The sequence below is a fragment of the Saccostrea cucullata genome, unplaced genomic scaffold (genome assembly GCF_032062105.1).
Source record: "Saccostrea cucullata isolate Sc308-1 unplaced genomic scaffold, CSIRO_AGI_Scuc_v1 ctg4526, whole genome shotgun sequence".
Taxonomy (NCBI): Eukaryota; Metazoa; Mollusca; class Bivalvia; order Ostreida; family Ostreidae; genus Saccostrea; species Saccostrea cuccullata.
In genome coordinates this window covers 33,854-56,398 of record NW_026933539.1, presented here as the reverse complement: position 1 = coordinate 56,398, position 22,545 = coordinate 33,854, and the positions used below count along the sequence as shown (strand labels likewise).

Below are 22,545 nucleotides of genomic sequence, written 5' to 3'. Positions count from 1 at the left end.
ACGAGGAAAATAGAAAAAAAAAACTTCAGACAGTTGTAAAAATTAAAAGGGTAAATAAAAATCTAACACCTGACAGCAGCAGAATTCACTTTCCTGGTTTTGATAATCAGAAAATGATACTTTCAATCTATTAATGTCTAGCACACAGGTATATCACAATATTCCCACCGGATGCTGGAGTCAGTTGTATAGCACCAAGGTCGCTGTACATTATCCGGATTACGGCAGAAATTTTCCTGCAGGAAGACCGACAAAAAATCATTTGAAATTGACTTGATCGATAACATTCTTTAAAAAATAAACCTCTTCTGATATTAAGATCATTGTATCTTATAATTTCATCTCACTGGGAAGTAAATATTCATATAGAAGATATATGTACAGTATTGACATTATTGAGTATTTTTTAGATAAAAGAAAATGTCAGTTTTCCAATTATTTTGATTCCATCTTCAATTAAAAGCAATATTATTACATTCACTTAAATCAAGAGATGTTTGTAAAACACATGCCCCCTCTCCCAAATTTGAATTTTTCCAAGTCCAAGGGGTAGAAGTCTGTCAAAAATGACGCAATCGACTTTACCCAAAACAGAACTTGACGTAGATATTCATTTGATAAATCTGTATACCAAATTTCATTTCAGTATGTGCAAACTCTGCGAAGAAAATGAACAAAAATGTCATATAATTGGAATTTTTCTAAGTCCAAGGGCAAAACTGTTCAAAATGAAGCGACTGTACCCAAAACAGATCTTGACCTAGATATTCATCCGATAAATTTGAATTACAAATTTCATTTCAGGAGGTGAAACCTCTGCGAAGAAAAAGAACGGAAACGGCATATAATTGGACTTTTTTCTATGTTCAAAGGGCATATGGCCTGATCCTACCCAAAACAAAACTTGGCCTAGATATTTATCTGATAAATCTGTATATCAAATTTCATTTCAGTATGTGCAACGGTTTTGAAAAAAATGAACGGAAACTAAGTGGACCGAGAAACCAACCGACAGACAGACAGCAGCAAAGCAATATGCCCACCCTTTTTTCGAAGCGGGTCATAACAAGAAAAAGAATAGCCTGTGAATAAATCAATACCGGGTTGTTAGGGAATGTATGGGAATGCGGACTCTGTGAATCCCATCGTTGACACGTTCTACCATTGACCGTCACGTTCTTCGTTCCCCAGTAGTCAGCACCAGTAGGATCATTGGAATCAGTGCAAACTGAAAGTTAGTCAAATCTGAAAGTTAGTCAAATCCATCAATTTATCTATTTAACCGTTTTTCTTTCTTTTTTTTTTTTTGTTGCTGTTAGAATAAGAAATATAAAATTGCAAAAATGTCATTGTGGAATAATCCATCATGAAATACATGTTTTCTAAAACATGGCATTAAACAATTGCAGGAAAATATTTTAAGAATGTTGTGGAAAATGATAATTTAACTGAACATTCGGTAACAGGTTATATTTCAGTAGCCCATCTCTATTTTTAGCTCTTGTGAGCCAACGACTCAAATGCTATGGCCATTTGTACGGTGTGCGTAAACTTTTGAGAATATGGGCCATAACTCCAAAAGCCCTTCGCCAATCAGAGACCAGAAGAGGTTATGCGATAGTAATGCGTCCGTCCGTCTGTCTGTCTGTAAACAATTTTTAAAAATGCTACTCCTCCTACAGTTTTGGTCTGATTTCAATATAACTTGGCACACAAATAGACTACACTAGGATACATAATTTTGTACATGTATATCGGTTTTTGATTTCGATGAACGATGATGCCTTGGTTGCTAAAAATAGAAATTTCTGTGAAATACTTTCAACGTGCTACTCCAAATACAGGTTTAGTCAGATTATAATATAATTTTGCATGCAAGAGAAGCGGAAAGCTGTTTTCTTATATTTTTATTACAGCGAAAGTTATCGCCATTGTCGTTGTTATTACTTATTATATATGTGCTTAAATAAATACCTAATTAGTGTTGAATTTGAATTGAAGTTATCAATAATAATTATTGTATGTTTCTCTAGTTGGATTGATAAAAGTTTGTTGATTGAAGGCTTAATTAGTGTTTTTATTAGTTTGTAAATAAAAATCACTAAGTATTTGATATGGTATTAAGATAGGGTTTTTACTGGCAATTATACGAGGAGAGATTTCAGAGATAAAATCTAACAAAACGTGAGTACATGTAAGTGTTGGACTTCCTTTTTATTATATTGTACTGTTCTAAGTAGTAAGTGTCTGGTCATCCCTGCTTAGTGCTTGACAGAGTGTGTGGTCATCCCTGCTCTGTAATTGACATCTAAAGTAGCAAGTGTGCGGACGTCCCTGCTTGTTGCTGCGCAAGATCAGTTGTGTGGACATCTCTCTCTGCATCTTGTAGTAGAGCAATAGTGTGCGGACATCCCTACCAGTGTCTCTATTCTAGAACTGTGTCTTAGTGTCAAGTGTGTGGTCATCCCTGTTTGTCACTGCACAAGGACAAGTGTGCGGTCATCCCTGCTTGACTCTTGTGGAAGTGCACTGGTGTGTGGACTTTCCTGCCAGTGTCACTTGTTCGCTACCAGTATAACCTTATATACGCAGTGCCAAGTGATTAAGACTGCGTATTGTACATATTTGCAGCTTCTCAGGGCTATTCGTTTCTATCACGGTTACGAGTCCGCGGGGGTTCACAGGCAGTGACCTCCCTTGCACGTTACACTTGTCAAGTAGACTACACTGAGATACATAATTACATGTATCAGTTTTTTGATGATTGATGTCGCCATGGTAACTAATATTGAAAATTCTGTAAAATTTATCAAGAGCTGCTGCTACAGTTGTAGTCTTATTGCAATCTTGGCAAAAAAGACATGATCAAGGATCATTATTCTGAAATCTGTTTATTGCTTTGGTAAAGTTTAAAGCCCCAACTGCTACTTTTCTCTCAGGCATGTAGCAACAGGGTGGGGTGGGTGGGGAGGGGGGGGGGGGCTTTTTTTCTCAGCATCACCTTTATTATTGAAAATGTCCACTGAAAGGTTGGTTGGCTCCCCCACTTCTTACCACAGTATAGTGATATGAAGGAAAGGTAGTATTGTATGTGTAATGAGTTCCTTTGGATTTTGTGTAGTCCGGAAGAAAACGAAACACTGTAGAATCTATTAAACAAAACTAAATTTATTTTACAGATGAAACAAATGAATAAACAAACAAAAAACAACACAAAAACCTTACATACACCACACTCGCAAACACTCACACAGAGAAAGAAAAAAAATAACTTTACAAAGAATAAACTGTCACGCCTACGAACAATGAACTTAAAGCCGCGTGTCAGAAATAAATATCAAAACAAAACTTGTTTAATGAAAACAGTTACTTTTGTATTAAACAATAATTAACTTCAAGTTGTTTTTAAAAAGTTCAAAAAAGAATTTATACTTTCAATACTGTTCACTGTAATATAACTTTAGAATTATATTTTTATAAACCAAATTGGGAGTTTGTCTGAAAACCGTTCCTATTTCAACACTAATATCGGCATCACTGGGCCTCCATACACCGCTGAGTCGACACCACGTTCACTGACCGTCTAGACCGCCGGACTCACAGGTCTTCCTCATATAACGTCTCAACAGTCATCTATACCTCCGTTAGACGGACGCTATGGTGTTCCCATTAGTCTGGTAGGACGTAGTACACGTACATGCGATATGTAGTGCCGCCGCCGCCGCCTCTCCGTATGATCCGGTCCTGGACACAAACTGACCACTCTACATCTGCCGTCCTAAGCCCTTAGCCCCTCGTATACTCTATGCCCTATGCACTAAAGTACATTAAACGACTTTTCTAGAATACAATCAAATAACAGAATATAAACACCTACATATCACAAAACAAGATACAGACAAAAAGTAACAAACTCCTATAAATAGTAACGAAAACAAGCTTACCGGCTGGAGAAAAACAGAAATGACCACTCACAGAAATTCACCGTTCCCTGGCTACCGGTTCCAGACTTATTTCTAGAATTCACTATATATAAGAACGTCCATGGTGACCAGAACTGTAGATGTGGCGTGGCACAACGCCTCTTTCACTGCCACGCGTCGCTTTCCTTCTGACCGACCAGTTTTCTAAATTTAGTTTATCTACACACCATCAAAAGTACGGAAACGCATAACCACCAAAACTTGCAAGGAAAACACAAAATCAAACATAAATAATATTAACTAAACAAAAGTCAACTTCATCACAGTATGCCAAAAATTGGAAGTGAAAGGAAGTTGGGCTTGGAAAAAGTTGGCCACTACCCCTCAACCCCCCCCCCCAGCCCCTCCCGACGAATTCCTTTTTTTTTTTTTGCTTGTCAGCTTTTACAGGTAAGTAAATTTTTTTCTCTGGTTGCCCCCCCCCCCCCACTTTCAAAAACGATGCTACGTGCCTGTCTCTTTCGATATTGTAAGTACAAACCAGTAGAGCTACAGTCTCGACATAGATTTCTGGTTTTAAAGAACTATATGCGGTATATTGCATATGTTTGCCCCCACAAAAGTCAAATTTTGAAAACTTCCTGAAATGTGCTGAATTCAATAAATTGTACGAGAAATATAAGTTAACAGAAAATATTATAGTTCCAGAGCAGTGTATTCACAATTTCTGTTTTTATGACGTCACAGACTAGTCCGATTTTATATCCTTTTTCAGAAAGAGGACAAAATGGACAAAATTTCAACAATTTAAGCTTTAAAATTTATAGAGCGCATGTGTGTTCAGGAACAATATTGACATATTTCATTGATATTATCATTCTACACATTATATCAAAATATTTATCCTGAACGCACATGCGCTCGGTGACTTTTATTTAAAATATCGACGAAATATTGTACATTTTTCTGCAAAATTCATAAAAAACTGAAATTTACGTCATATTTGTGACGTCATTACGTACATATGACGTCATTACTTATAAAATTATTCAGTGCTTTGAAGTCAGCATATACTCCCCTGTTTAAGGACTTAATTAAATATTACTCCATCAAAGTTTGATTTTGGGGGGCAAATGTTGGTTAATACCGCATATAGTTCTTTGCGGGCATTTGTTTAAAAAAAATGTTGAGGTATATTTAGGACACTTTAAGGCCTATGATCATCAAACAGTGTCAGTTGAGGCATCTTGGGTTCTCAAACAACGTCAACTTAAAAGTAGGTCACCGTGGCCTACGTTTTGAATTTTATGGCGAATCTATTCTCAAACATTTCAGACACTAAAATCATCAAATATCATAAGTTGTTGCATCTTGGGGCCTTAGAATTTCAATCAAAAATTTGATCACCGTGGCCTATTTATTGTATAGTATAGCTATATTGCACAGGCACCTGACGTTACTTATTTTTCTTTTAATAAAGAAAATATACCCTTACCTTATAATAAACCAAGGTGGGAAAAATAAAACCCTTCTTATAAATATACCTGTAAAATATACTGTATTAATCTATACAGATCGTTGCGTTCGAAACAATCTTGAATAAGAGAGGGGGGTGATTGAAAAAAAAAATCAACAACAAATCATCTAGAGTTAATTGAATGGTTTCCAAAAAACAACAGACTGCAAACCATCCAGTTATATATACATGTGTATATACATATATACCTGACATATGCTTAATTAAAAAAGGGGAGGGGATACATGCACTGATAAAAGGATATGTAATGAAATCAATTAGCTTATGCAATATGTATATGTATAATCTGTCACCAAGAGAAAAAAATGAAAATGTCGCCATGCCACTACTTTATTGCAATACATAAAATTGCAGATCTCAACACTCCCTGGAATAATTTTAGTGTGGATCCCCCCCCCTTCTCACACACGTGCGTACATACTTTAAATAAACAAAGTCAATCTTCTTCACGGATAGCACTCAATCAGGGCATCAATAATGACAATGTTGTTAATTATATTTAGTGCATGTAAGTAGGGACTTACAACCGACTCACTATTTTGTCTCGAAAATGTTCATTGATCAGCTAGCATGATCAGACCAATCTTCGACATTTACAAAATGTAATCGCTTTGATCAAGCTATATCGAAATTCTATTGGAGAGAAATAAAATGAATTTTCTTACATGTATATTACGTTGTATTATTGTCTGAATTGCAATGAAGCGCATTGAAGTGGTAAAATTTTTCGTTTGGATGGAACGTTTTGAGCTATCTTTAGACACGCCCATTTCTTTAGAAAGGAAAAAAATCGGTCAAATTATTCAATCGAATACCTGTAGAACAGGTATTCCATAAATATAACAGTCAATCAAATTGACGGTCTACATAAACACCGAGTAAGCACGTGTTCGACTGATACATGTGTTATGCTAACTCCAATAAACATGATAAAATCATAATTATGTACAAATTCGTTTCAATGCGTGTTTTACAGAAGCGGGGACTCTATAAATAGCTCCTTCTTATTTAAAAACCTTCGTTTTTGCTTGTCGCGGAAAGTGGGCTGTCGTAAAACGTTACGATGAATATTTATTTCTCTTTTCTAAAGAGATGGGCGTGTCGTTATGTTATAATTGACGTTCAAAACATGACTCAGAACGTTTCATCCAAATGGAAAATTTTACCACCTCAATGCGCTTCATTGTATTATTTCTAGAATAAGTACTAACTTTCGCCGACCATTTTTAAAAATACATCGTACAAATATATTGACCAATCAAAAAAGGGCTTTCCTTAAGAATTTCAAATCGTATTAAACTTCCGGCCCCCTTTGGCGATTTCTCGGATTGTTGAAGCAGTAGATCGAGTTTGACGAGGGATTTTTTAATATTTGCAAGTGCGATGCGCCCTTCTGGCTGCAGTGTCCGTACGATTAGACCTCGAAAGACGGATACAGAAAGAATATTGTTGCAGGGAATTTATTTGACGGAGTTTCAGGCGAAAATACAAGTGGATGTGACAGACCTAGAAAAATCCAAGATGGCGCCGATAGGGACCTTGGTTTATGATAAGGTAAGGGTATGTTTTTTTTATTAAAAGAAAAATAAGTAGCGTCAGGTACCTGTGCTTCAAAAAGAACTGATAGATTGTACAATTTTTCAGAAGAGCGATTCAAGGCCCTTGTGCCTCTTGTTTGAATATTGTTTCGTTGTTGTTTTATTAATGTCCCTCTCAAAAAATTTTCACTCATATGGAGACGCCACCACGTGCAGATGGATCTTTTTCTTGCCAGCAGCTACGTCGACAGGGACCTCGGTTTATACGGTCTCCTCTAAAGGACTTGTCTCCAGGTCCAACAGTAAGATTTGAACCGTGACGTAAGGATCAACCCCTTATTTCACGACTCTAAGGCAGAGCCTCTAACCACTGCGCCACGCGGGCGACCTTTAAAGATTGTATTCTGATTTTTTTTTGTATTTCGGGGACGCATTCACAATTTAGAGTCATAGTGGCAATCTTTTTACATGTAAAGGGGAAATTGATGATAAAAAGAGTTATCCCGTTGTTAAAGTTTAAATGCTACGTGGTCATTAACTTCTCCCACTGACTATGGGGGATCTTTTATTGACAATATCATTGAATAAAAGTATCATTTATTGATAAAACTTTGTCAATATATATTAAAAGGTAATTGAAATCCCGAAAGAGATTTTGAAAAGTACTGGTATTTAAATAAATTCTGCATTCTGAATTTCAAATAGATCAGCGTATAGAAAAGAACCGTCACCCTAAAAAAAACAAGGTAGTAAACTGGATATAGGGGCAACGTTTTCATTTTAATTAACAAAATGTTCTATTAATTATTTTTCTTTTGTTACAACCAATGGGATCTCAGCATAAAATTTGGAAGACCTGATCTCCAAGGACCAAAGATGAATGTCAATAATTTATACAGAAATTCTTAGTAGTGCATAGAATGGTAGCATTAGGTGCTGAAATTAAAATTTAACAAATAAACATGTTTTCGAGTACATGTATTTCATCTGGGAAATAGTTGACTGATTCATTCACATAATAATTATAGTCTGCCCCACATGAACGCTTCACATGTTTTCTAAATTAAACAAATTCTGACTGTTTTCAAAGAAAATATCATTAAATATTTAAGATTTATCATAGACATATTTCTAATTGTCTCTAATCGTTAAAACATTCCTGAATTTTACGTTGCATTTGCTAAACACTTGACCTCGACACAGGAATTGGCGTGAGTACAAAGTATTCGAGGTATAGGGCACACAATATTTCATAAAGAGCAAAACAGTAACTGGTTAATGTAGATGTAGATAGAGATAAAATTCCATAGAAAAGAAATAGGTTCTGTACGTAACTTATAATCCCCACCCCCACCCCCTTTTCGAAGGTAAGGCATATTTCTTTGCTCCTGTCGGTCGGTTTGTCTGCCGGTGCATTATTGGTTTCTGTTCATTTTCTTCGCAAAGCTAAGTCAAGATCTTGTTTTGGATACAATCGAACCATTTTGACAGTTATGTTTCTTGGACTTAAGAAAAATTCCAATTATTTATGAAAGGGGGGGGATAAGTGTTTTACAAACATTTTTCTTGTTTATGATAGCCTATTAAATGAAGGCTGGAAAACCCGATTTATTCGTTTCTTGGTAAATCTGATACAGATAAACAATTTACAAAGAAGCTATAGGACATACGATTTTTAGATGTTTAATGTTCCTGGTGAAAGAAATCAAAGATGTATATAATAAAAAAGGCCCAAAGGCCTTGAATCGCTCTTCTAATAAATTGTACAATCTATCACTTCTATTTGAAGCCTCTAACTCTAAGTATCCTAAGACCAAGTTGCCTCAACTGACAAAGCTTGAAGATTCTTAGGCAGCTAGGACTGAAGATATTTTAATAAAGGTATTTAAAAAAAAACATAAGTAGGCCACGGTGACCTACTTTAAGATTGAAGTTTTCTGAGGACTCAAGATGCATTAATAGACAAAGATTGAAGCCAACAAGTACTTGAGATATTTAAAAGTAGGTCACCGTGACAATTTTTGTCTACATTCTCCGAAAACCCAATATGAATCACCCGACAAACGATTGATGATTCTAAGCCAATAAGTACCCAAGATACCTAACTATTGCCATAAAATGTCAAAAGTAGGTTACCGTGACCCACTTTTTTGTGGACAAACTTCGTATACCCAAGATACATCTACTGACAAAGTATGATGACTCTAAGCCAATATACTTGAGATATTCAAAAGTAGGTCACCGTGACCAAATTTTTGGTCAATAACTGACAAAGATTGATGATTCTAGGCCACTAAGGACCTGAGTTACTTAAATATATTCATAAAATTTAAAAGTAGGTCACCATGACCTACTTTTTGGTCGACATTCTCCGAAAACCCAAGATGCATCAACTGACAAAGTTTGATGATTCTTAGACATTAAGTACTCGAGATTCTTAAATAAACCCATAAAATGCCAAAAGGAGGTCATCGTGACCTCTTTTTTAGTTGAGGATCTTTGAAAACGCAAGGTACATCAACTGACAAAGTTTGATGAATCTAGGCTAATAAGAATCTTAGATATTAATAGTAGGTTACCGTGACATACTTTTTGGTCGGCATTCTCCGAAAACCCAAGATTCATCAACTGACAAAGTTTAATGAGTCTAAGCCAATAAGTACCATACTTAAAATTAAATATAGCCATACTTTGTCGAAAGTAGGTCACTTTGACTTAAATTTTGGTCGACGTTTTCCGAAACACCAAGATGCATCTACTGACAAAGTTTGATGATCATAGGTCTGAAAGTATTTAAAAAATATATGCTTTTTAAATAATTTGAAAACAAATGTCTGCAAAATTTAAAGAATAGGTCACAGTGACCCACATAATGGGATTAAATGCTTTAGAAAGGATAAGTCATAAAATTCAACAAGAGGCCCAGGGGCCACAGCGCTCACCTGAGCAATTGGCTAGGAAAACGCACATATCAGATCAAAACTGAGAGTTTACTGAGGTGGGGGGGGGGGGGCTTGAATTTTAATTTCAACCCCCCCCCCTCCAGGGGTTCATGATTTCAACAAACTAGAATCTACACTACCTGAGGATGATTCCTTATAAATATCACTAATCATGGATTAGAAGTATTTGAAAAGAAGATTTTAAAAGGTATCCCTATATATCCCTATGTAAAACTTGGGTCGGCCATTTTGGCCCCACCCTAGCCCCGGAGGTCATGATTTGAACAAACTTGAATCTACACTACCTGAGGATGATTCCACATGAATTTCATCTTTTCTGGCCCAGTGTTTCTTGTGAAGAAGATTTTTAAAGATTTTTCATATATATTCCTATGTAAAACTTTAATCTGCCATTTTGGCCCCACCCTAGCCCCGGGGGTTATGATTTGAACAAATTTGAGTCTACCCTACCTGAGGATAATTTTACATGAGTTTCATCTTTCCTGGCCCAGTGTTTCTTGAGAAGAAGATTTTTAAAGATTTTCCTATATATTCCTATGTAAAACTTTGGTCGGTCATTTTGGCCCCACCCTAGCCCCGGGGGTCATGATTTGAACAAACTTGAATCTACACTACCTGAGGATGATTTCACCTGAGTTTCATCTTTTCTGGCCCAGTGGTTCTTGAGAAAAAGATTTTTTAATAATGCCATTAATTTTTCTCTAATTCATAATTATCTCCCCTTGGAAAAGGGCGTGGCCCTTCATTTGAACAAACTTGAATCCCCTTTACCCAAGGATACTTTGTAGCAAGTTTGGTTGAAATTGGCCCAGTGGTCCTTGAGAAGAAGATGAAAATGTAACAAGAGGCCCATGGGCCACATCGCTCACCTGAGAAGCTTTGACCATTCTGTTCTTTACCAGATTTCCCCCTGGTAATACATAATGCATCCCCACCCTACCCCACTGATCATAATTTAGACATTTTGAAATCTACACTACCCCATGATCCTTCCATGTGCACATAAGTACAAGCTTTTCTCGCCCAGTAGTTCTTGAGAAGAAGATTTTCAAAGATTTTTCCTATATATTTCTATGCAAAACTTTGATTACTAATTGTGGCCCCGCCCTTCCCCTGGGGGTCATGATTTGAACAATTTAGAATCTACACTATACCAGGATGCTTCCACATAAGTTTCAGCTTTTCTGGCCCAGTGGTTCTTGAGAAGAAGATTTTCAAAGATTTTTCCTAAATATTTCTATGTAAAACTTTGATTCCCCATTGTGGCCCCACCCTTCCCCCGGGGGTCATGATTTGAACAATTTACAATCTACACTACCCTAGGATGCTTCCACATAAGTTTCAGCTTTTCTGGCCCAGTGGTTCTTGAGTAGAAGATTTTCAAAGATTTTTCCCATATATTTCTATGTAAAACTTTGATTTCCCATTGTGGCCCCGCCCTTCCCCCGGGGGTCATGATTTGAACAATTTAGAATCTACACTACCCTAGGATGCTCCCACATAAGTTTCAGCTTTTCTGGCCCAGTGATTCTTGAGAAGAAGATTTTCAAAGATTTTTCCTATGTATTTCTTTGTAAAACTTTGATTCCCCACTGTGGCCCCGCCCTTCCCCCGGGGGTCATGATTTGAACAATTTAGTATCTACACTATACCAGGATGCTTCCACATAAGTTTCAGCTTTTCTGGCCCAGTGGTTCTTGAGAAGAAGATTTTCAAAGATTTTTCCTGAATATTTCTATGTAAAACTTTGATTCCCCATTGTGGCCCCACCCTTCCCCCGGGGGTCATGATTTGAACAATTTACAATCTACACTACCCTAGGATGCTTCCACATAAGTTTCAGCTTTTCTGGCCCAGTGGTTCTTGAGAAGAAGATTTTCAAAGATTTTTCCTATATATTTCTATGCAAAACTTTGATTCCACATTGTGGCCCCGCCCTTCCCCTGGGGGTCATGATTTGAACAATTTAGAATCTACACTATACCAGGATGCTTCCACATAAGTTTCAGCTTTTCTGGCCCAGTGGTTCTTGAGAAGAAGATTTTCAAAGATTTTTCCTATATATTTCTATGTAAAACTTTGATTCCCCATTGTGGCCCCGCCCTTCCCCTGGGGGTCATGATTTGAACAATTTAGAATCTACACTACCCTAGGATGCTTCCACATAAGTTTCAGCTTTTCTGGCCAATGACCCCACCCTATTTTTGTCTTTTCTTGATTATCTCCCCTTGTGAGGGGACTTGGCCCTTTATTTTAACAATTTAAATTCCCCTTTACCCAAGGATACTTTGTACCAAGTTTGGTTGAAATTGGCCTAGTGGTTCTTGAGAAGAAGTCGAAAATGTGAAAAGTTTACAGACGGACAGACAGACAGACGGACGGACGGACGACGGACAAAATGTGATCAGAAAAGCTCACTTGAGCCTTCGGCTCAGGTGAGCTAAAAAGTTTACGACAACGACGACGACAACGACTACGACAACGACAGACAACGGACAAATTTTGATCAGAAAAGCTCACTTGAGCCTTCGGCTCAGGTGAGCTAAAAAGTGGGTCACGGTGACCTACTTTTAAGTTGACGTTGTTTGTGGACCCAAGATGCATCAACTGACAAAGTTTGATGATCTTAAAGTAACCAAAATATGCCTCCAAATCAATCTGAAACAATGCCCCCAAAATTTCATAATTCGGTCAGCGTGACCTACTTTTGAGTTAACATGATGTGAAGTCCTAAGATGCTTCATCTTACAAGATTTGATGATCCTATTCCTTATAGTAAGCAAAATAACAACGTTTTTATTAGCTCTACTGGTCAGAGACCAGAAAAACTTGTGCAATAGTAATGCGTCCGGCGTCCGTCCGTCTGTCTGTCTGTAAACAATTTTTCAAAATGCTACTCCTCCTACAGTTTTAGTCTGATTTCAATAAGTAGACTACAATAAGATACATAATTCTATGTATCGATTTTTGATTTCGATGACAATGTTGCCGTGGTTACTAAAAATAGAAATTTCTGTGAAATAATTCCAAAATGCTACTCCTACAGTTTTGTTCTGATTTCAATATAACTTGGCACACAAGTAGACTACACTAAGATACATAATTCTGTGTATCCATTTTTGATTTCGATGAACTGTGTTGCCTTGGTTACTAAAAATAGAAATTTCTGTGAAATACTTTTAAAATGCTACTCCTCCTACAGTTTTGGTCTGATTTCAAATAACTTGGTTACTGAAAATAGAAATTTATGTGAAATACTATATATACTCACTTTTGGAGTTAAACTTTGGTCCAAAACTCTATGTCTGACTTACGGGCGAGATATTAAAAGATTAGTATTTTAGAAGGTCAGTCTTTCTAACATAAACTTAAAAAATACAACTAACTTATAGGCGAGTATATATGGTACTTTCAAAATGCTACTCAAAATACAGTTTGAGTCTGATTATAATACAATTTTGCATGCAAGTAGACTACACTGAAATACATAAAATCAGTTTTGTGTTTTTGATTTTGATGAATGATGTTGCCATAGTAATTTAAATTGAAAATTCTGTAAATTTGTTTTATTAAAAGCTACTCCTACAGTTGTATTCTTATTGCAATCTTGCCACAAAGAGACTTAATCAAGGATCATTATTCTATTTATTGCTTTTGTAAAGTTTTTAGTCCCAACTGCTACTTAGAATTCTCTTCCTTTATTATAAGTACAAACCAGTAGAACTACAGTCTTGAGAGAGACTTCTGGTCATAATTAATGCCACCAACCATTAATGAATGTACTGATGACGGTAAAAACTGATTCTGAGAAAATGCTCAATGAAGAATGCTATGTTTTGTGCCCAGTTTGAACTGTTCATTAGCCTCGTCCACTTCTAAGATAAGACAAAGAAGATTTCTAAGGTCTATATGTCCTCTGTCTACAGCTGGGATGGGTATTATTCAATCATGCACCTGAAGGGGGAGTAAAATTTGAATGCTTCTCGTGATCAATTTGTCTGCTTGTTAACACATATGTGAAACACTGGCATGGCGCTTTCTTTGAATGTTCTGTGATCTACAACAAATATGACAACTGTTCTGATTATTGTTATCTGTTTGAAACAGAGCATTACAGATTGTGCATTCTCGTTCATATTTAAATAGACACCCTTCTATTGTTTCTGTAGGGTCTGTACTAAGATTCTTGGGGGCTTGGTCTTGTTTGAGAGGATTTCTCTGGATTGTTTTTTTTTTCAGATGACATGTTCTGAGGCTCAGGAATTTGTAGGTCTTCCTCTTGTTGAAGAGTGAGCAACATTTTCTTCAGGGATATAGAGGAATTGCTTCGTATGGTGACCTTTTAATCCCAGAATAATCACGGCGATTTTTCTGAAACAGTGATCCACTTCGTTGTATGATAATCTCTCAACCAGCTTACTTACATATCATGAACATCACCATTTGATCTTTCGACACCTCCCAGAGATTGCAGATGGCTTGGTTTTCCATGAAAAATAATTAATTCTTGCCATATTTCAACTCAAATCAAAATCAATTTAAAAAAAAAAATATCTAATAAAAAATTGTTTTTCATTGTAATTCTATTTCTAATGTTTCAATGCAACTTTCCACCAAAGTATTTTTTAAAATTCATATTATTTGAATTTTTATTAAAAAAAATTATCTGATAAAAAACAAAATTGTTTTCAATTGTCATTCTATGTCAAATGTTTCAATTCAACTTTCCACCACAGTACTTATTGGAATTCATATTATTTGAATTTCTATAAAAAAAAAATGCTTTCCCCATAGACTTCAATGCAATCTTTGATAATTACCTACTGCTTAGTTAATGAAATTTTTTACTCTCTCTTATTTCGATGAACGGTGTTGCCTTTCTTTCTGGAAATAGAAATTTCTCTCAATTTGCTTTCAAAATGCTACACCTCCTACAGTTTTGGTCTGATTTCAATATAACTTGGCAACAAGCACAAGTAGACTACACTAAGATACACAATTCTTTCTATCGATTTTTGATTTCAAGGAATGATGTTGCCATGGTTACTAAATTTGTAAATACTCTAAAAGTTTATTAATAGCTACTCCTACAGCTGTAGTCTTATTGCAGTATCTTGCCACAAAAAGAGCTCAATCAAGCATCATTATTTTATTTATTGCTGTTGTAAAGTTTTAAGTCCCAACTACTACTTTTGTCTTCATTTGTTATAAGTACAAACCAGTAGAGCTTCAATCTCGAAAGAGACTTCTGGTAAAGTGTAAATTTTGGTCAATTTTGAACTGACCTTGAGAACACACCCTTAGCCCCATGGTAATTCCCCGTGCAAATTTTAATCTTCGACATATTTTGATTCTTGTTTGTAAGTTTGACGAAAATATGCCTGGTGGTTATGGAGAAGATTTTTTAGCAAGCAGTAATTAAGGTCTTCCGTTTCCAACGGAAGACCTTCTACTGATTCTGTTGGTCAAGATTATTATTCTTTTTAAGGTCTTCCGTTTCAGACGGAAGACCTTGTAGTGATTCTACTGTTTTTAAGGTCTTCCGTTTCAGACGGAAGACCTTATAGTGATTCTACTGTTTTTTCTTTTTATTAAGGTCTTCCGTCTTCAGCGGAAGACCTTCTAGTGATTCTACTGTTTATTAAGGTCTTCCGTTTCCAACGGAAGACCTTATTGTTTTCGTTCGGTTTCTTTTTCCCTATTATTATTATTATTATTATTAAGGTCTTCCGTTTCAGACGGAAGGCCTTATAGTGATTCTACTGTTTCTTTTTATTATTTTTTTTCCCCTTTTGAAATTTCTTTTCTTGACGATTTCTCAGAGATGACTGGACAGATTCTCATGAAATTTTCAGGGATGATAGAGAATTAATATACCTTTCAAATGTTGATTTCAGTTTTTCAGAATTCACTTCCGGTCGTCAGATATGTCCGATTTCCGGTTCTTCCAAAAATATTTTGTCCGAGTCATATCTCAGAAACGGTAAAAGATTAAGACACCATACTTATATGAGTAATAGATCTTGATAAGTAGGCAAGTTTAAATGGGTTAATATTGTCCGCCGCTACTTCCGGTCGTCACAGGAAGTGATCGAAGAAATCGAAAATTTCAACTTTTCATTTATGAAACTTTTTTTGCATTACATTATAGTATTTTATTTGCAGTTTTGAAATAAGTCAGTCCCACCGGAAACAAAAACGACAACTTCCGGTTATAAGAGAAAAACTGGATATTTTGAGTATTTTTCTTTCCCATAAATATTTTTTATAGATGAAATATTTGTAATGATTTTTAGATATGTTATTCAGACTGCAAATGTCTACAGAATTGTCAAATATCTTTGTAAAATTTACTTCCGGTCGCGTGATTTCCGGTCCTCAAAATGAGAAGTTATCATAGCTAGATCTCGTAAACGGTAAAAGATTAAGACACCAATCTTATCTAGAGTGATAGATCTTGATGAGTAGGCAAAATCAGCTGTGATACGATCGTCCGCCGTCACTTCCGGTCGTCACAGGAAGTGATCCAAAAAACCGAAATTTTCAACTTTTCTTTCATGAAACTGTTTTAGCTTCTCATTATAGCATCTTATTTGTTGTTTTGAAATATTTCAGTACCACTGGAAACAAAAAAAGACAACTTCCGGTTATAAGAGGGAAACTACATAATTTGAGTATTTTTCTTTCCAATAAATATCATTTATTTATAAAGTATTTGTAATGATTTTTTGATATGTTATTCAGACTGCAACTGTCTACAATAATGTCAACATTTTTTGCAAAACTCACTTCCGGTCGCGTGATTTCCCGTCCTCAAAATGAGAAGTTATCATAGCTAGATCTCGTATACGGTGAGAGATTAAGACACCAAACATAATGAAGTGGTTAATCTTGATGAGTAGGCAAAAACAGTTAGAATAAGATCGTCCGCCGTCACTTCCGGTCGTCACAGGAAGTCATCAAAGAAATCATAAATTTCATCTTTTTCCTTTTTTGGAATATTTTTGGCATCAAACTATTGCATCTTAATTGTTGTTCCAATATATGTCCATCCCAAAAGAAACAAAAACAGCAACTTCCGGTTATGAGAGAAAAAGTTTATAAATTGAGTATCATACTATCCCATCAATATATTTTATAGAACGAGTATTTAAAATGATTTTAGACACGTTATTCAGATTGCAAATGTCTCGAGTAACTACAAATATCTTTTTAAAAATTGACTTCCGGTCACGTGATTTCCAATCCTCAAACTGAGTAGTAAGCATAGCCAGATCTTGGCAATGGTAACAGATCAAGACAATAAACGTATATGGATAATAAACCTTCAAGAGTGGGCTACAGATATAGGGATAAATGCCTCCGACGTCACTTCCGGTTGCCACAAGAAGTGATTTAAAAAATCTAAAATTTCAACTTTTCTTCCATTTCTTTCTTTTTTCTTTTTTTCTTTTTTTTTTTTTTTTTGCTTTACATTATTGCATCTAATCAGTAGTTTTGAAATATGTCAACCCCACCTAAAACAAAACAAACAAACGATTTCCGATTATAAGAAATAAAACCAACTCCAGATCAAAAGGTCAAGGTCATTGGAAAAGTATTAGAATTGCTTATATATGTCTTTCCCCCAAATGACCTTAACCTTAGATGTTTGACCTTGACCTTTGACCTTGACCCTTACTCAATAGTTGAAAAATCTTTATTATATTTAGCTTGATTCAGCTTCAAGTGTTAAACTCAAGTTTATAAGGTTTTTTATGACCTTGACCTTTGATCTCGATTAATGACCTTGACCTTTAACCCCATTCACCCAAAGGTCACAATCAGGCTTGAGTTCGTGGACATATTTACATCTCTCACTTTAACAAATACTTATATACCCCCCTCCCCCTTTTTTTCTCTTGAAAAAAATCACTACCAACATAGAAAAATTTTGTATAACTCAAACGACATGACATATCGACATGAAATTTAAGGATTGCAGTTGAAGACACGTCAAAGAAAGTGTCCTGAGAGTGTAACGGTGAGTCTCTGAAGTATATAATGAAATTCTAATAAGTATCGGAAAAAAACTACATTTTATTCTGTCTGAAATTTAGGTGCCGATGAGCATAAAAATTAATTAAAACTTGCTTTGTGTATTTCTTCAGTTTTTGTCAACAGCATTCGATTCTCCTGCTCTAATACGAAATTTAAATACCAAGTATTCTTGATTTCTTTTATATGTAGAATTTATTTCAATTTTATTTACATTTAATATTAATTGAAGGAATCTCGGAAATTACAATTTTTCCTATCAAATGAATTTCTACGCAATTCAGATAGGTTAGATAGATTGCAGTTATCTCGCTTTATACGTTGCAGTGTTGAGAAAATGCCCGTGACTCACAAATTATGACAACAAATTACATGTAATCTGCCAAGTAGAGTCCACATGTACCAAAAATGCATCCCGGGACTACCCAGATTTTAGTTTGTTTTTCCGAGCAGGGTAAAACTCCATGTATTCTGTAACTCAATCTATACACTAAAGAAAATTCACCAATTGATATGGGGTCACTCACCTTCTTCTAAGGCTTACGGCTTTTCAGCTTAATTTCCTCTGCAACTGACCACGTGTATTAGTTTCGCATTTACAGCTCTGTATATGCTAAGTGTCATAGTAATACCTACATGTTGCACATCATTTTTTTCAGCAAGCACTCTGATTCACTGCAAACGTGTCTCATAATTATTCTAATCATTTTTCTACATCAAATATCACATCAAACAGCCAATATCTCAGTTTTTTAAGAAATTTGACCGGGACTTTACTCCAAAACTATTTCTTTCACTAGGAAACTATTTCCTTCAACCTTAAAATAATAAGTTTACAAAATACCTTTGATGTTGTGGAACTCGATGGCTTAGTGGTTAGCGTGTTCGACTTACATATTAAAGGTTTTGGGATCGAGCCCAGCTGGAGGAATTTTTTTTTTTTTTTTGGCATTTTGCCTATTTTTTATTTGTCTTTTTTATATATGGAAAAATATCCTTCTTACAGATAAATAGAGAAGAACGGAAGACCTTATTTGTTGCTGTAGCAACAAGAGTTTCTAGTTATTATTATTATTTTTCTTACCGATTTTTGTGCACGCCAGTTCTCGGAAACGGCTCGGTCGATTTTCACGAAACTTTCAGATCTGATAGATATTGGTCTGAACCTTATTGGAAATTTTTTATAAGTACGTCGTCACTTCCGGTCGTGAGATATGGACGATTTACTGATTTTAAGAGGGTCAGCTTGTCCGGGCAATCACTAAAAAACGAATGAAGATATTGACTTGAGATTTTCAGTGAAGGTAGAGGAAGGATTGCTAAATTGCTTTTTTGAGTCTATATCTTTCCAGCGCAAAAGGCGTTGAAGCTCGCCTGAGCTCGTTATAATTATTATTTTTCTGACCATCAAATATTGTGCACGTGATTTCTCGAAGACTACTGGATAGATTTTTATGAAATTTGCAAGAACAATGTGTTGCTATCTGCAGTTATTATATCCTGGAGATTTTTTGGAAATTCCTTTCTGGTGCCAAGTTACGGACAATTTTCTGATTTTGAAATGACATTTTGTTCGCGGATAATCTAAAGAACGGCAAAAGATATCACTGTGAAACTTTCAGGGATTATAGATCGTGATAAGTACTATCCAAGACGCGATCTTTTGTACGTCGTCTCTACTTCCTGTCGTAACGGCATGCAAAGAAAAAAAGTCAAATTTTTGAACTTTTTTGTTTTTCAATATTTTCAAATCATATTTGTATGGTTGATAGAAACATTTCTCATTAGGCTGAATATATAATTTGTTTGTAAATTGATGAATTCGAACTCGAGATATTAACATTCAAAAGTCTGAAGCGGGATCTTAATGGCGGCGGTCTCTGTCAATTCCGACATTTCGCAATAGGGGTTTACAGAGGCAGCCGAGCGTTTGCTTGAACGAAAGTAACATAAGGAGCAATGAAATGTGTAGGGATACTTGGATTGTCACGTCGTAGGTTCGTTGCAATTCGGTGTCAAACTACATTTATTATCCAAGGTCTACTTACAAGTCTTCTTTAATTGGTTTTGGTTGTATCTCAAAGTAGAAATAGAAAAGAATTAATGTGCAAATGAAGTACAATATCTATATCTTTTGTTTTGCATCACGGTAACACATAGCTGAAATCATAGTTATAATTAATAGTTTTTCAAGAATGTAGTAAGTAAAAAACGTGACCACTGTTTTCTAATGCACACTTGTGTCATATTAAATCAATAGAAAGGACAACTGTTACAATAAGAAAATATTTTATTTTTAAAGATAACAATTTTTCAAAGACCGTTTAATTGACCTATATAAACATTTTATTTTCTCAATGCAAGTTATTGAACATAATGGAATCTTATTTCTTGACCCTCGTAGGGCGATCGAGGCATTTTTTTTTCGGTGAAACATACCACCTTTTTAATGAAAGTGTAAGTAATCGGAATAGTCAACTTTCGTGATTGAAAATTGAAAAATTAATCATTCATAGCTGTTTCACTGCTTTAGTTTTATTTGCCTTTATACGATTGATTGATTGATTGTATACTGTTTAACGTTCCTCTCCAGAATATTTCACTGATATGGAGACGGCACCATTGCCGGTGAAGGGCTGCAAATTTGTGCCTATGCTCGGCACTCAGGGCCAATGAGCAGGGAGGGATCTTTATCCTGCCACACCTGCTGTGACACGGGGCCTCGGTCTATACCGTCTCATCCGAAGGACCATGAACATTCCAAGAGAAATTTGCTAAGATTTACTCGTTGCGTTTAGCGCGAAATTATGAATAGTGACCCTTCTTTCATAATTCCAAGACAGATTAACTGTTGCAGAATTATATGTACATACAAGTGAAGTAAGAGCAGTTGTTCAAATAGCGTAATCGATAAGCGTACTGGATTTTCACGTCTTCAGCGGAAGACCCTCTAGTGATTCTACTGTTTCTTATTATTAAGGTCTTCCGTCTTCACGGAAGACCTTATAGTGATTCTACTGTTTCTTATTATTATTCTTATTATTATTATTATTCTTTTTTTTGACAAAATTTTGTGCAGGCGATTTCTCGAAAACTATTCAGCGGTTTTTCATAAAACTTTCACAAAATATGTGTCATTATATGAAGTTGTTACATCCGAAGAGAAATTTGGAAAATTCTCTTCTGGTGCCAAGTTATGGACAATTTCCTGATTTTAAAATGCAATTTTGTCGCCCCTTTTTCTCGAAAATAGCTAAGTATATGAAATGAAGACTTATTGGAGATGATAGATCATGACTTTCTGGTTTGCAGAATCACCTTTTCGTACGTCGTCAATACTTCCGGTCGTTACGAGATGCAAATTAAAAAATATCGTATTTTCTAACTTTTTTGTTTTTCAAAATTTTTCATTTATTTTTTGTATGTTAATAGAAACTCTTCTTATGATGCTTACTTTATAATTTGTTTGAATATTCATTAATCCAAACTCCAGATAAAAGCATTCAAAAATCTGAAGCGGGTCCAAAATGGCGGCTGTCTCCGGTATTTCGCAATCGGGGTTTACGGAGGCAGCCGAGCGTTTGCTTGAACGAAGGTATCATAAGGATAAATGAAATGTAAAGGAATTCTTAGATTGACACCTCGTAGTTACGTCGCAATTCTGTTTCAAACTAACATATCTTCTATAATGGGTTTTGGCTGGATCCCAAAGTAAAAAAAAAAGAAGAAACTAAATAATATTATGCAAATGAAATTCGATGCCTAATATCTTGTGCACGACGGAAAAACAGATCTTAAATCATAGTTATAAGTAATACTCTCTTAGAAACAATATCAATGAAATTGTAAGTATAAAACTTAATCACTGTCTTGTCGATGCACATTCGTGTCATATTAAACTAATAGAAAAGACAAAAATAAGAGAACCATTTTTTGACAGATCGTTTAATGGAGTTTATATCAGCATTCTTGTCTCAAAGAGCTGATTCAAGTTATTGAGCATAAATGGTTTCCAATTCCCTGACCGTCGTAAGGCGAGCATTTTTTTTCGGCGAAACAGTTCAACCTTTTCATGAAAGTTTAATTAATCGGGAGAGTTCACTTAGGGGATAAACAGGGAATTTTAAAAAAGTTAAAAATCCATAGCTGTTTCACCGCTTTAGTGTCACTTGCTTACAAACGATATGGAATTTCTAAAATGTGTTTAATATACCGGGTACTTTCTTATCCTCGAATTTTAGGCTATAAGAACATATTTTTTATTTCATTGAAGCTATCACACCTATTTAATAGAACATTCCAAAGAAAAGGCGCTATGTTTAACTCGTAGCATTTGGCGCGAAATTATGAATAGTGACTCGCCTTTCATAATTCTAAGACAAAAAGCACTGTTATACAGAGGTATATACAAGAAGATTCAGAAAGCAGATGCAGAGGTCCCAATACTGTAATATTTACCTCGTTGGATTTTCATTCTGGCAACTCAATCCCTCTTGTGTGCAATTTTTGTTTACTTTTTCAGGTCGATTTTACGCTTTCTTACCGGA

At 35.4% G+C, this 22,545-nt stretch overlaps 1 protein-coding gene across 1 annotated transcript in view; it reads right to left on the bottom strand.

Moving 5' to 3' along the window:
- Positions 1 to 70: 70 nt before the first annotated feature.
- Positions 71 to 22,545, bottom strand: part of LOC134238569 (hepatocyte growth factor-like protein) — a 54,051-nt gene continuing 31,576 nt past the window's right edge. Inside the window, exons 4-5 of the mRNA XM_062720682.1 lie at positions 1,101 to 1,228; positions 71 to 236 (exon numbers count right to left, since the gene is read on the bottom strand). Of these exons, the coding sequence (XP_062576666.1) occupies positions 138 to 236; positions 1,101 to 1,228 (227 nt within the window). The 3' untranslated portion in view covers positions 71 to 137. The remainder of the gene's footprint in view (positions 237 to 1,100; positions 1,229 to 22,545) is intronic.